General features: G+C 31.9%; 1 protein-coding gene across 1 annotated transcript; it reads right to left on the reverse strand.

The window, feature by feature from the left end:
• Nucleotides 1-4,922: 4,922 nt before the first annotated feature.
• LOC21391888 lies at nucleotides 4,923-10,205 on the reverse strand. Its single transcript, XM_024167841.1, has 9 exons — nucleotides 9,932-10,205; nucleotides 9,524-9,717; nucleotides 8,574-8,755; nucleotides 8,210-8,494; nucleotides 8,055-8,113; nucleotides 7,930-7,966; nucleotides 7,753-7,824; nucleotides 6,792-7,116; nucleotides 4,923-5,707 (listed from the first exon to the last, which is right to left on the reverse strand). Exons 1-9 carry the CDS (start codon nucleotides 10,068-10,070, stop codon nucleotides 5,336-5,338), a joined length of 1,665 nt encoding a protein of 554 aa, XP_024023609.1. The 5' UTR covers nucleotides 10,071-10,205; the 3' UTR covers nucleotides 4,923-5,335.
• Between the last annotated feature and the right edge of the window lie 6,811 nt (nucleotides 10,206-17,016).

A 17,016-nucleotide genomic window follows, 5' to 3' on the forward strand; every position in this document is an offset into this window, starting at 1 on the left:
TAATCATATTGATCAAGTTTGAGTGCTCGACTTTACTTAAATTAAGAAAATGCTTTCTTTGTGTTGTCTAATAATTATGGCGTCTTTGGCATTACACTGTCCTTTGAAACACTCCATAGGTCGGATATATGGCCTAAAGTGAACCCATGTTGTTCATGCCTTGTCGAGGAAGAAATAAAGCTCTCCAATTTTAAAGTTTGATGGATCCGTTTAATTTGTTAATTCGAGTTTTTAATTGAAGTTAAGATGTGATTTTATGTAATAATTTTTTACTATAGTAAAAAAGTTAGATGTAATTGTTTCTGAGTGCTTTTCACTGTAACAAAACTCGAATCGGTGAAATAAACAGGATCATACTTTTTTTGGCTTTCTCATAAATCTGAATTCAAGCAACGTGATTGACTAGAGATTGCCATAAGAAATTAGTAACATGAGTTCCTTGTAATTGATTAATTATACATATACAATCTGGTCGATTAACTAGGTGACATTATGTTAGTGCATAATCATAATTTACTATGTAAATAGGTAAGTATACAAACTTAAGCTTATTAAAACTTCGCATTTATGAAACAAATTCAGCAACATTTCAATATATTTTTGATAATCAAACTGCCAACGAACAAAAATAGAAATCCTAACAGGATACATATCTCTCTCAACCAAAACCGGCAAGCACTTTATTTCAAGCTTTATGGATGCGTTTTTAATTCCATAAATATTTAGACCAATACTTTTCTGAAAAGAATAAATTTTGGTGGTTAAACAGCCGGGTTAGCTTTATACATACACGCGTGGTTTTTACAAAAAAGGTGGAGGAAGAATAAAATTATATTATAAACAAAGAAAATAAAGGACAAGACTATATCAAAAAAATAAACTATTTAAGTATTAAAGACCCAAAATAGATGGTAGTTGTAAAGGCTCCGACTTCTAAGAGTTTGGTTGGTTGGAGAATAAGCAAAACATAAAATAAAAAGAGAGAGATAATATACATGTAACGTTAGAAATTAAACTCTAATCCTTTATAATAGTAGAGAGCATAAACGAAGAAAAAGGACATTGAAAGATGACATACATATAAAATTTACAATGATTTTATATTTCATTTGAGTATTATCTTATGTACAAAATTATCTCAAAATCTCTTATAATTATTTGAGTGTGAAACTTTGGCCCCGTTCATTTTACCGATTCGAATTTAAAATTTGAGTTTTATTACAGTAAAAAACTATCAGAAACAGTCACATTTAACATTTTTGTTACAATAAAAAGTTCTCACATAAAATCACATCTCAACTCGAATTAAAAACTCAAATCAGCGAACTAAACAGACTCTTTAATTATTGTCATGATAATTATTACCTATGCATAGATATTCGCATGTTTATGTTTGTATGTTTTACTTTTTGCGATAGAATTAGATTTTTTGTGCTTGACACAACTCAACAACATGTAAACCGTTCATTAATGACAAAGGACGTCGGGAAAAGAAAGCATTCATAATGCTAAGATTCATTTTTCCTGTAAAACTAAATCCATACGATCAGTTGAGAACTATTAAGGTAGAATGTATATTATTTTATGTCTCGTTTATTTTATTAATTTAAATTTTTAATTTTAGTTTTGTTACAGTTAAAATTTTTTATAAAAAGTCACATTTAATTTTTTTATTACAATAAAAAATTTTGACATAAAATCACATTTCAATTTAAATTCGCGAACTGATCGAGGTCTTAATTGCAAATTGAGATTTTTTTAAATGATTATTTTGGGATTACAACTTAATTCTTTCCTCAGACTGTTCCCAATCTGAATGACGGGACCATAATGAAGCCAACCAGCACGCTGATTGTGATTATTATTTATAGTTTATTTCACCACCTCGGCGACAACGTACGTTAATATTTTCTTTTTTTATATATTTTTTTATATTTAACAAAAGACAATACCAGAGTATATATCAAATGCAAATTCACTATAGTTTTATTGTGGGGGGCCAAACCAATTAAAATGGTCATCAAGAAATTAATATCATATGTTACACTGGACTATGACTAGGATAAGGATAATTTATCCCAGTTCCATATTTGGTGCAATGGCCCGTTTAGTTCGCTGATTTAAATTTTTAATTCGAGTTCAGATGTGACTTTATGTGAGAGTTTTTTACTGTAGTAAAAAAGTTAGATGTGACTGTTTCTGAGAGCATTTTACTGCAGCAAAACTCGAACTCTAAACTTGAATCGGTGAAATGAACGGAACCTACTGATAACTCGTAACTGATCCAAAAATTCCAAAATAATCCAAATCAGGTGGGATAAATAATCCCAAAAAAAGGGCGGGATAATCAATCCAAAGCCTTGGATTATAATATTTCTCTAACTCACCCTAACACACACAGCCAGCAGCCCCACCTCCAGTGCCAAAGTCATCGTTGCGCCCCACGTTCCGTTGTCAAAGTCGTTGTCGCACGACCAAGCCCAACATCGCCGGCCCCCCTTGCCAGATCTCCGTCACCCACGGCAACCTAAGCCTAAATCTCCACCGCCCATGACCTGTAGGTCCCCTAATCTCCATCGTTGGTGACCCCATTTTCAGCGACGAAGCCAAAAATTTTGCTAAGGGGGCTAATAATTATGCCAAATATTTAACCAAAATAAATAGTTATTGGACAATACAATTGTCCCCAATATCTTTCCATACCTAAAAAGATATACTTTATCGTAGGCGCCATTGAATATATATTTTTTAATATGTACAAATAAATTTTCATTCATCCATTCATTTGTCTTTATCATTGTCTTTGGTACGTCCTAACAATATTAGTGCTTAAACACTTTATCTTTTTTTAATTTAATCCTGTAATGCACCAAACACATGCTAGGATTCAACAAAATACTAAGTCAAATCAAATCCTAACTCCATAATCCAATCCAGCCAAGCGCCCAAACCAAGTAAAATGGTCACCAAGCAATTAATATCGTAAAGTTAATTGCTTAAAGGAGCTATTTCTTTCTTTCTTTCTGTCATTTTAACGGCATTGTTTTAAAACTTGACCCGGATCGAACGTGGTCATAATTGCATTGAGAGGATCACTGCCACAAACATTTGCAAAAGAGAGGATCATTTTCCAACTCTAAAAAGTGTGCATTATGTCTCTGAGGGCATGCTTATGTTAAAATAAATAAATAAATAAATGGTGTATACATATAGATATATATGTGTTTATTAGAAATAGACACTGTCCGTTAATTTTATCGATTCGAGTTTAAAATTTAAGTTTTATTACAGTAAAAAGCTATCAGAAACAGTCACATCTAACTTTTTTACTATAATAAAAAGCTCTCACATAAAATCACATCTCAATTCAAATTAAAAATTCAAATTAACGAATTAAATGACCCCTAAACTAGCATTTTTTGTTTAGAGAGAGGCATAATTTTTTATGCAATAAAAGGCATAAGTTGGTGCTTTTGCTTTCATGATCGTTCACATGTTGGAGAATTAAATCATTAATAGGAATTGGCCAATTGGGGGCCCCAAAACGCCCAAAGTGTCTAAAATTTATAATCACATGGGATGGTTGTCGTTAGGGTGAACTGCCAGCTAGCCAGTTAGTAATATGTTTTAGCTTTTGGAAGCACATAACGCAGTTTTAGGGGTTGTTTGGTTAGAAGATTTGTACCCTGATTTGAATCATAGTTCATGATTTGTTATAGTATTTTCTCTCACAAAAATTACACGTAAATTAAAAATAATTCTAATCCACGAACCAAACATCTCTTTAGTCTTTTAGCATTATTATTGCTCTTGATTTTGATTTATTTCTGCCATAACGTTGATTTAATAAATTTCAAATTTCAAAACTCATTACTCATTATTTATTGTTAAGAATTATTTCTTGTTTTGATGCTTAATAACAATGACTTAATGTGAATATTTATTTACATATAGGAGCATGTGCAGACTCCCCATATTTTCTCTAAGAAGAGCTCCATATTCATTGTACATAAATTGCATTAGCTGTACTTTGATGTAAAAAAGAAACACCTCATTTATTAAAATAATACAAATGGCAACACCACAATTAAATAAAATACCTATAATTCCTTAAAAAAAAATAATAATAAAGAGATCCATTTATGATTAACTTCTGCCCCGCCACTTCTTCTTGCCTTTTCTTTTTTGTAGTTACCACTTATTGTCATAACTATAGGTGCGTTTGGAATTTATTCTAAAATAATTTTTATTTTTTGTTTGAAAATAAAAATGAAAACGTTTTTAATTTAGACAGAAATTATTTTTAAAAATACGTTTAATAATTTTATGAAGAGATTGTTTTCAATATAAAAAAATTCATTAATGTCTCTCTCTCTCTCTCTCTACTCGAGAGAGGAGAAAACAGAAACAAAAAATGAAAGTCATTTTTCATTTTTCTTCCATTTTACACTAAATTAAAAAATCGTTTTCATTTATGTTTTTTGTCTTTAATTGTGCCAAATACCGTTTCTCTCCCGTTTTTATTTTTTCTTTCCTAAAAAACGTGAAAAATAAAAATAAAAACAACTCCAAACACAGCCTATAATTCGACCTACTGTTAAAAATGGAGTACAAATATGTTGTCTTTATCTGTTCCTACAATAATTATTTATTATACCATTTAATTTATAATATGACCACATAAATAAGAATAAAATATTAAAAATACTTGAACAATTCATAAAATGTCAAAATTTAATTTGAAAGACAACTACCAAATCAGAAATATTGAAGTATTACACAACCAATCTTGATTCATGTCAAAAGAGTTTAAATCTGCTATTCTCTCATTTGTCCGTATTAGTGGTTGTTCCTCCACTAATTATCTGCCATGTAATTAAACATGCCTTCATATGAGTTGCAACAAACCCACGAGAAGATTTGCATGCATGGACTGTCGTTTGTTAATTTATGATGTCGTTTAGTTGTAAAGAGTGGATTCAGACGCTCCTTCATTCTAAAGAAAGAAAGCAACAAGCCGCCAAACCAACGTGGCTGACGACGGCAGCATAGCCAAAATGACGTTAGTCCCTACATCTTTCCTCGACCCCAAAAAAAGAAAGAAATCACAAAAAAAAAAAAGGGAAAAAAAAACTCCATAACAATAATCATTACAAACATAATTCCCTAAAAACATCCAAACACTTTTGTTTTTTTTTCAAGTTAATTCATGAACAATGCTATTAGACACCGATAGTGTTAAGCACCCACTCATTAATAGAATGTAGGTCCTGCAATTACTCAAAAACGGAGTCTACTTTCTATTAGTGGTAGTGCGTGGCCGTAAGCATTTTTCCTAATCCTTTTCGGGTTCGGAGTGATGATCATCGGCCATGGATTGCCTGGTGTAAATACGGTGTCGCCTTTCTCTGGAGTAGATGACCCAGAAGATGAGGGACATCATAACAGCCGTGGAAACCATGAGCAAGCCAACGTAGATCCATTTGCTGTAACGTTGAAGAGCAGGGCAATGTTGGGAGTAGATTTGGCTGAAAGTTTCTCTAGCGAAAGTGCAGTCTTGTAGCTCCACAAGGAAAGGCCCGTAGCTGTGCAACGCAATGCTCATGCTCACTCCACTGCTCATTTGGCTGTAGAAATTTGGAGTCAAACGACCTGTCGTCGTGCAAACCCCATTGGCTGCCACCTGGCACACATACTTCTCCCACACCTATATATATATATATATATATATAGAAAAGGAAAATGATATGTTTATGTAATCATTTCCGTGATAGATATCATGAAAATATAGTTTCATAATACATCCTAGAACTAAAATATAATTTGTTAGGAGTCAAAAAAAGAGGGGGGGACGGAGGGACAAAGCAGTAATTGTTATTTTATTCGAATTTTAACACATATATTAATGATAAAATTTTTCCAGATGTTTATTATTATTGCTCTGAATGAAATATAGCGATTAATTTTAAGCTTTTTTTTTTTCCATGCTTAATCAAGGTCTATGGTGTCATGCCATTCTTGAGTTTAAAAAAAAAAAAAAAGTATAACTAAGTTAATGTTCTTTAGGATGGGAGCACTGTCGTCGTCCCCATTGGCTGCCACCTGGCACACATACTTCTCCCACACCTATATATATATATATATATATATAGAAAAGGAAAATGATATGTTTATGTAATCATTTCCGTGATAGATATCATGAAAATATAGTTTCATAATACATCCTAGAACTAAAATATAATTTGTTAGGAGTCAAAAAAAGAGGGGGGGACGGAGGGACAAAGCAGTAATTGTTATTTTATTCGAATTTTAACACATATATTAATGATAAAATTTTTCCAGATGTTTATTATTATTGCTCTGAATGAAATATAGCGATTAATTTTAAGCTTTTTTTTTTTCCATGCTTAATCAAGGTCTATGGTGTCATGCCATTCTTGAGTTTAAAAAAAAAAAAAAAGTATAACTAAGTTAATGTTCTTTAGGATGGGAGCAAAATTGGTGCAACTAATCTAAATTTATCCAAGTTTTTCGTGAGGCAGGTTACTTCTCACACAAAATTACACAACCAAGGTAATGAGATCTTCATTCTCCTAGGATCTAGCAAAAGACAAAAAGGCCTCCAAGTCCTTTGCAATCTAGCTCTTGTTTGTATAAGCAAGTGGGCATATTCTTTTTAACTTTTTAGCAATGAAAAGCTAACCTCTTGTCATTATACTATAATATAATGTTTCATCCAAGAGTTTCCATGTAATTTAGGCAAGGCTGAGCTCTACTAAATGAGTGTGTACCTGTGTAGCATTGTTCATGTCCACTTCACCAGCAGTGCATACTCGATCAGTCAAGTCATGGTGGTAAGGGTTGCAAAGGATTGGCACCAGTGGACCAGACTGGTTGAAGTAAAACGGAACGAATTGTGGGGCGAAATTGATGTTAGACACGTTGGTGATAACCTCGTTGATCAATTCGACTATCTGCAATGTAACTTCCTTGCTTCGCAGTACTGTTTCTTGCGCCATTGTCTTGTCCACGCAGGGCATGATTTCATCTAAGGCTGTGTGAGCAGTGGGGTTCAGCACCCATTGGTCCATTGCGACACAAGTATCCCCAGCCACACTAGTGTATTAAAGAAGACACTTTAATCAGTCACATAGAAATGGTAAGCTCTCAGTGAAACTAACTGTCAGTTTACCAATCCATCCTAAAAACTTAAGCTGTTAAGAGGTGGGCCAACAATCGTTGTATACTTTAACACTCCCCCTCACGTGTGGGCTAGACAATGGGCAATCGTGTCGGTAAATTAATTAGAAAGCCCAACACGTGAATATTTAAACCCGAGATATATTAAATACCCAACACATGATGACAATTTAAATGGGGATAAAGAGTGTAATTATGGGGGGTTTGAACTCAAGACCTCCCGCTCTGATACCATGTTAGTTTAACAATTCATCCCAAAAGCTTAAGCTGTTAGGAAGTTGGCCAATAATAGTTTTATACTTTAACACTAACCAAACCTTTAACCTAACTTATGCTATTATAAAGGATCAATCTGATTTTTAGTCCCCAAACTTAGGAGGGAGTCCCAGTTTCGTCCTTGACATACAAAATGTATCATAACCAGCTCTCTATCTCTAAAATTGTCTCGTTGAAGTCTTTCGGTTAAGAATCCGTTAAAAGTAGATGGAAAATGGCATGTGAGAATCTTGACCAAAATGGGAGAAACGAGATTATTCCTATTAAAAGACTTACGTATGAAGAATAAGGAATGTGCCGCACAGAATGAATGTTCCAGCAACAATAATCCATCCGGTGATCACAAGGCTGAGACAATTGTGTGAATCAAATACCATGAGAAAAGAATAGTAGAAACAGTTTAATAATAATAATAATAACAATAACAATTATAATTATAATAAGCTTACTCACATGTAGACCAGAATTTGCATCCCAAAAAGTGAAAATACTGGCGAAAAAAATCAGAATTCAGAAATGAGAAAAACACTAAAACGAATGTAAAAATGAAGCATTGTAAGGATATCAAAGGTGCTTACAAAGTCCCAGAAATATCAATACAAGCATGATGGCAGCTACTATGATGAGCGCCAACCTCCTGTATGAGCAAAACAAACATATCAATATTATAATCAAAATGTTGTTAATTAAGAAGAAACACAAATGATGGAAGGCTTCATAGTCCTCCACTCACACAGAATCTAAGAGATCCCTCATGTCATCTGCATTCTCTGCTGTTTTGTCAGCGACGTTGCTTGCAGAAGAATTTATCTTTATTTGGATCTGGTCAATATCAGTCTGAACATTGGCAGGTAGAAAGATTTGGTCCACTCCAAGCTGCTTAGCTTGAGAAAGATAATCCGACACATTCCTTAGTTCCCCAACTGTAAAATCCGCCTGACTTACGACGTAGTCCAGCGTATTCGTTGTGCTATGATGAAACTTATCCTGACCCGCATACAACACAATGCAGCCAGCGCTGCGACCACAAAGTTACACATTGAGAATCATCCAAACATGTGAAGAAATTCAAAAAGTAATGAGGGAGAGAGATGTACACTGCGGCAATGGAGAAGAGAATGAGGCAAATAAGAGAAAGAGTGTACGCTGTTCCCGAATAGCCATAAGACCGTCTTCCACAACAGAAGTGGCAAAGACAGATGAGAGATAAGCACAATCCAAAGGCCACAAACCAGATGGCAGCAATGGCAAACAATGGGACTGCAGTGAAACCAACAGACTGCATGCAAAAAAAGATTTCGTGATGAGGAATAACACTCAACAAATGGAAATAAACAGTCTAAATTGAACACTAATTGAAAAGTTAAAAAGTAAGACCCGTACAGGATGTTAGTGAGACGAATGCATAATCCGAGTTTTTTTTTTTTTTTTTTTTTTAAATATTTAAGGGATCACTCGAACTACCTTGCTCGAATGCAGCACTAATGGTGAGTTACAATATTGCATACTATCAATAACTATGATGAATGATTATGATTCAGCTAATGTACTAAGTTTGAGGGCTTTTCTATCATTTAGCTATTTTTGACGAAGATACTTGGAATCAATTGTCTAGATGATTTATGTTGGAAACATTTCAAGAAAAATCACAACTTGGTAAGCAGCTTTTGAGATTTCAATCGTGTATGCTTATGAGTTCCCAAGTCAAGACTTCAAGAATGCCCCTCTCTCCTTAATTTCACATGTACTTTTTGTTACATTACTAATAAGAGAAATACTAAGATCACTCTCTATCAGTGGAATTCACGTGTCAAACAATAAATACAAATAACATATAGTGACAAAGAGAGTGATACTAGCATTTCTACACCTCCTCAACTACCGGCATTGCATTGATAGACCAAAATTAATTTGACTATCAAGTATAAACTTAGTCCTGGTTCAGCTGAAATTAACCCCCAAAAAAAAAAAAAAAAAAAAAAACCCTATAAAAGACACGTTGAGCGTTTTATATGGCAAATATCAAACGAATGTGTAATGTACTTACTGCCCAGTAATGGCGTTCACTGATATTCCATCCTCCAATGTACCGTTTGAAGCCATTAAGAGGGTCTTTCCTCTGTGTCCTCTCCGCAGCTAAAACAAGTGAATAGTATTGAACAGGTTGGAAATCGGGTCCCTCCACAAAAGACATTTTGGTCCCCCACAAATAATCATGTTGCTTCTCCGATAATTCCCACTCTAAGAAAAACCAGAAAGAAAATAAACAAGAAAATAATCAAAGGGGAAAGCACTTGACAGAATTTTCCATGAAATGTGAAACAGTAGTACTACCCAAATGGAGAAGTTCTAAAACTACAATTTTGAACATTTGTTGGTTTTACTGGGAGCAAAAAAAGAACATTGCCCAAAGTGAAGAAAACGTGAGGTTTGAGTACTTATAAGAGCAGTGTACCTGAAGATGGTGTGAGTGATGTTTGTGGGGCGTGTGGAAAGTGGGAGTTTCCATCCGAGAAGGAAAGTGATGAAGCTTGAGAAAGGAAAAGGAGAAGTGGAAGCAGAAGTGAGAAGGGGAGTGACATGTAACATGACATTATCACACTTACTCAGAGGAGAGAGAGAGAGAGAGAGAGAGAGAGTGGCATGTGGTAACGGTTGGGGAAGTGGGAATAGGGAGGGAAGAGTAGCGTTGGATACTCATTTCCCACGGTCAATTTTTCTTTTTTAGTGCTGTTTGTAGGTCCTGTGTCCCAATTTTTTCTACCAAAATACCCTTACCGAACTTCTTATTTTTCAATTTTCAAAACAAAAAAAACTTTTATGCATAATGGATGATCGAATTTCTGGCCGTTCTTTATTTTTCATTCAAGTCATATGTACAAATGAATCTACTCTCAGTTCTTTCAAGCTCAAGTCTCATCTCATTTATTATATGTCATTTTACTTAGTGGTCATTACATATCGTATGTTGTTTGACGTAATCTTATAACATATTTTGTCTATCTACTGCATGTTGTTAGAGTTAAATAGCATTTGAAGTAAGGATTCGTGTTATAGTTTGTGACTCATTATAATATTTTTTTTCATAAAAAATACACGTAAATTAAAAATAATTATAAACTCATAAATCAAACGTTCACTCAGTAATCATTAATAATATCTTTTCAATTAAAGTGCTATTTATTCTCTTTTTCTTTTAAAAATTAGTTAATGAGCTAAAAAAACATATATATTCACTAGAAAATATAGTAGTCATTAATAATATATTTTCAATTAAAGTACTATTTGTTCTCTTTTCTTTTAAAAATTAGTTAATGAGCAAAAAAATATGATCTCGTTCACTTTGCGGATTCGAGTTTTTAATTCGAGCTGATATGTGATATTTTTTTAGAGCTTTTCACTGTAGAAGAAAAAGTTATATGTGACATTTTCTGAGAACTTTTTACTGTAAAAATTTAAAACTGAAAACTCAAATCGGTGAAATGAACGAGGTCTATATATATTCACTAGAAATTTCTTATCTCATTGTAGAATGCCTTTTGTGTTTTTGAGAATTTTTGAACAATCATCAGGTATTCATTAGGTTTATGCTAATAAAAATATACCCTACTCATACACGCAGATGAAAAAAGATAATATACTCTTTCTGGAGGGAAAAATGGTTTCTAGCTCAGCCACAAGTACAGTTCCTCGTGTGAAACTGAGACGTGGAGATATCACAATTTTCAACTCCGCCGAAAGGTCCTTTTAGCCTGAGGAGCAGTGCAAAAAATAATTCATGGGAAAGATGTCTAGTCTGCTCATTCAGAGAAGCATTTCAAAAGAGCAATTGATCAGCAAAGTCGCTGGGTCCCATAAACCGTGTCTGCCAGTGGCTCTCTCCCCAATAAACTTGAAAATCTCAGCCACTTTCCTCGGTTGTCTGCCCTTTATTTACTTCCCGCCAATCCCTCTCTTTTTTTATTTTTATTTTTAAATTTCTACAATATATATATTTTTTAAAACAATGAATCGGTGTCAAAGTGTCCGTTTAATTCATTAATTTGAATTTTTAATTTAAGTTGAGATATATTTATAAGTTTTTTATTATAGTAAAAAATTAGATGTTACTGCTTCTAAAATTTTTTTACTGTAATAAAACACAAATTGATGAAAAAAACGGTACTAAAATATCTCTAATTTAACAGTTAGATTTATATCATAAATTATTTATTATACATATTTTTTTTATTTTGATATGTTGCTGATCAAATTTAACAGTTGTAAAGGCCCCGTTTACTTCGCTGATTCGAGTTTAGAATTCAAACAGTAAAAAGCTCTCACAAACAATCACATCTAACTTTTTTGTTACAGTAAAAAGCTCTCACATAAAGTCACATCTCAACTCGAATTCTAAACTCGAATCAGCGAAGTGAACGGGACCAAAACATATATTATAAGTAGAAAACTCTAACACAGAAGCTCGATCTTTATTTCTTAAAAGATAATAATTGTAGAGTTTTTTTTTTTATGATAGGAGGACCTTAAAAAAATTTGTTGGTAGAAGTTTGTTTTAAAAGTTGTGATATGTTTTAAAAAAAAAGTATTTTGGCTATGTTTATTTCACCAATTTGAGTTTAGAATTCGAGTTTTATTACAATAAAAAGCTCTCATAAACAGTCACATTTAACTTTTTTACTACAGTAAAAAACTCTCGCATAAAATCATATCTCAACTCGAATCAGCGAACTAAACGGGTCATTTATATAATTTCATTTTGATTTGATTTTAATAAGATTTAACAATAAAAAAGTACACTACAGATTTAATGCCCTAATATAAAAGTGCCAACTAAGTTTAGAGACTTTCTCCGGTGTTCTTTTCTTTTTGATAATATTGATATTTTTTATTTTTTAGCCGTCAGATATGTATCATAATCTATCTATTTTACATATTTTTTCAATTTAACTAAAAAAATAAAAAATAACGGTATTTTCAAAAAAATGAACACCAAAAAAACTCCTATAAGTTTAATAATAATGGCACAACGGATTACTAATTAAAAAGCATCAATATTGATTATACGTTGAATTTTTATTTTTAGTTTCAAAATTTTATTTTTAAATAATATTTTTCATAGTAATAGTTTTTAACTTTAAAGTTAAAATTCAAGAGAGAGAGTTTTCTTCTTTTGTTTTTTGATTGGATCATGAGAGGTAATTCCGAAATAACTCACGATTCAAAATTGTTAAAAAATTGAACTCGTAAACTAAACATGAAAAGTACTTTGATTAATTTCACAAATTCCCCATTTTTTGTATTTTGATTCAACATGCCCATTAAAATTTAAAATAGATTCATTTTAACCCATAAAGTATGAAAGGTGATTCAAACTATTTCTTATAATGGTATTTCATACCTGCCTTATAAATTATTAGTTTTATGACAATTTAGGCTTTATGTAGATGAGTTGTAGCCTAAAATTCGAAATGAGGATGAGTTTTCGAAGTTAGCTCACCCTCGCGAGATCGCAAGCCTTTGTCCTGACCATTATAGAGATAGAAGACCGGGCCGGGCCCATCTTGAATCTTGATACAATGTCAGGCTAGGTCGGTCTTGCACGATATTGTTCGAGACATGGGCTAGACTATCATTTCTCAGCCTATGGGTCAGCCAAGCAAGGCCCATGAAAATTCATGGGTCATGTCGTACTAGCATGAACAGGCTCAACATGGGCCAGAATGAGTTGGCACGTGTAAAGCCCACTTGATTCGGCCCATATAGGCTCACAATGGGCTAACTCATGAAAGGTCCATTGTAGCCCAATTTCATATATATATATATATATATATATAAAATTATATTTTTTTTTTGCATTGTTCACTCGTGGGTGAACACAGCCTTGGATAAGCCTTCCGCAAGGCTTGGCATATCAAGGTTTTTATGTTTGTTGTTTGTTTGATTTTTATCTAGTAATTTTGTAAATATCTTATGTATGATTATTCTAACTATACTCATTTTTTCTTACCGAGATTTTGTCCTACTGAGTTTTTCTTAGAAAGGATTTTAATGAGAGAAGTAATTAACTATTCATACTTTTATTAACTTGTTTAGAAATTTAAAAACAAAAATTTTAAAAATTTAAAAATTAAAGACTAAGATGGACTGGCTCATCTAAACCCACAATGGGCCAAGATGAACCTACCCATCCTAACTCATTGATGGGCTCAAATGGGTGGGCCTGTTCACGGCCCAACCTGACCCACAGAAAATTGGCACATGGTGGGGCTGGGCCGAAGGTTGCTTTTATATGGCCCGACCCACCAAAATTATAAGTTGGCCTGGCCCACTACCCACACGGGCCTAAGTAGAATGGGCCGGCCATTATAGCACGTGTGTCGCTCAGGGCATAAGGAGCATGATGACTCGACGTCATCTTCACCTTCCTTCGGCTCATCACCGGTAGTCTGCTTAGGGTTCCAAACTCAACGGTAACAATTAAACACGAGAGTTGCGCTCGTTAAAATACTAGGGTCAAGTGGACATACGATAATAAATAATAATTTAGGAGGTAAAGTGACGTAAAATAATAATTTAGGAGTAATTATAGAGTATAAGTAATATCATGTCATCATCTGTCTTAGTTTTATAAATATATGGAGAATTTTGAATGAGCCTTTTCAAAATTTTGAGGATATATCAAAACAAAATAGAAAATTCAGGAAGTATTTATAAAAATTAATCCAAAGAGCTAGCATAACTTAATAATCCAAAAACTAACTATACTAAAAATGCTTCATTTCAAAGAATTTAACAAAAGAAGGAGGCGTCCACGGCGAGAGTCCAAGCCAGAGTGTGTTTGTCAAAAAGTATTACAAACAAATATTAATAAAATGCTCCAGTCCAAACATAGTTTTTGCTTTTATTTTTTTTATTGGCCAATGGAGTACTGGAGCATGACCTTTGGATTGTCTGGGATATAATGAACATTATTAATTATAATTTAACATCTCAAACGGAAGTTTTCAAATTACAGACTAGTTTCTAAACAGTACTAGTACTCATTATTATGGGCTACAGGCTCCTATGATGATCAACTTGTTGAATAATAATCTATAGCCGCCTCGTACGTTTGGTTAATTTTGTATTCAGTTTTTTTTTTTTTTTTTTCCGGACAATGTTTAGAAGATGTTTAGTTGGAGGATTCAAACAATAATTTAAATTATAGTTCATGGTTCGTTACAGTGTTTTTTCTCACAAAAAATACACGTAAATTGAAAATGATTCTAATCACATGATTCTAATCCACGAATCAAACTCTCCTTAGTTATAACTTATAATCGATCAGCTTGATATATTGATACGTTGAAGCAATTAAAAAGGACGTAACACAAGTGTCGATTTGTTATACGATGAAGCTATGTGATGATAATGATCATAGGATCCATATGAATGATATATATATACAATAATTTAAATTATAGTTCATGGTTCGTTATAATATTTGTTCTCATAAAAAATACACGTAAATTAAAAATAATTATAATCACATGATTCTAATCCATGAATTAAACATCTCCTTAATTATAACTTATAATCGATTAGCTTGATATATTGATACGTTGAAGCAATTAAAAAGGACGTAACACAAGTGTCGATTTGTTATACGATGAAGCTATGTGATGATAATGATCATAGGATCCATATGAATGATATATATATATATAAAAAGGACGTAACACAAGTGTCGATTTGTTATACGATGAAGCTATGTGATGATAATGATCATAGGATCCATATGAATGATATATATATACAATAATTTAAATTATAGTTCATGGTTCGTTATAATATTTGTTCTCATAAAAAATACACGTAAATTAAAAATAATTATAATCACATGATTCTAATCCATGAATTAAACATCTCCTTAATTATAACTTATAATCGATTAGCTTGATATATTGATACGTTGAAGCAATTAAAAAGGACGTAACACAAGTGTCGATTTGTTATACGATGAAGCTATGTGATGATAATGATCATAGGATCCATATGAATGATATATATATATATATAGCAGCCGAGTAGCATTATCACGTGCTTAATTCGAAAAATATATTCCTATAACCAAACAATAAAAAATGAAACAATGAAGAACAATTACATGTAGAGATGACCGTGCATATATATCGCTACATTGTGTATTTATTAATTTATATACGCAGTCTGTAAGAGAATTGTACGCCCCGTTTAGTTTACTGATTTAAATTTTTAATTCGAGTTAAGATGTAATTTTATATGAAAGTTTTTTACTGTAATAAAAAAGTTAAATGTGACTGTTTTTTAAAAAAAATTTATTGTAACAAAACTCAAATTAGTGAAATAACCGGGACAAATGAAAGTCTTGAGTTTGTCATGCCGCATGCGTATAAAGTTGATCTTGATTCGTTGCTTGTAACAAACTTATTTTACATTAAAAATATTTAGAATTCAAATCACCAATCTAATTTTTATGTACACAATATATCTAATTAATCACATCATTTAAAAATTAAAAACGTTTTTAATTGACTTTTTTTTATAGCTGTTTAAATGATAGGTCGTTTCAATCTCACATTTTGGACCCGTTTAGTTCGTTGATTTGAGTTTTTAATTTGAGTTGAGATGTGACTTTATGTGATAATTTTTTACTATAGCAAAAAAGTTAGATATGACTATTTATGAGAGTTTTTTACTGTAACAAAACTCGAATTCTAAACTCGAATCGGTGAAATGAACGGACTCTTTATTTATTAGTTGTGTATTCTCTTTGTCTTTTTAGATGTATTCCCTTTTCTCTCGACAGAAAAAAAAAAAAGATAAAAGGAGAGAAATTATATAATATGTATAATTTTTAATGTCTTGAATAATATCTAACCAATCATATAATATAAAATTATTTAATAAATAAACATAAAATTTAAATTAAAAAATATTTTAATTTTTAAAATATTAATATAACATAATATAATTAGTTAGACATTATTTTAAACATTAAAATTAGACAGATAATTTAAATATCTAAATCCCAAATATATGGTCGGACGTGTAACATGCATGCATGTATGTATAGCGTGCCGAACAACTACGTATGCGTTTTTTAAAAATATAAGGAATTATATTTTATTATTATAATAATTATTATTATCAATATTATAAACCAATGTTCCTTCTCCCTCCCCTAGTCTCTCTAAACTTCAAGATTGTTTTTGCGGCTACCATCAGAAATTTAACTACAGAATTCTTATAAAAAAAAAAGGAAATTTAACTACAGAACGAATAAGTATTAATTAATTAAGGTTTTATTTATTTCACTAATTTGAGTTTTTAATTTTAATTTTATTACAGTAAATTTTTTTTAAAAATAATCACATTTAATTTTTTTATTATAATTAAAATTTTTTACACAAAATTACGTAATCTTAATTTAAATTAAAAATTTAAATAGACAAATTGAACCTGAACCTAACCTAATTATATTGTGATGACAATTACTTGCGTGGTTATGATTACTACTTC

The sequence above is a fragment of the Morus notabilis genome, unplaced genomic scaffold (assembly GCF_000414095.1).
Source record: "Morus notabilis unplaced genomic scaffold, ASM41409v2 Scaffold1028, whole genome shotgun sequence".
In the NCBI taxonomy this organism is placed as follows: Eukaryota; Viridiplantae; Streptophyta; class Magnoliopsida; order Rosales; family Moraceae; genus Morus; species Morus notabilis.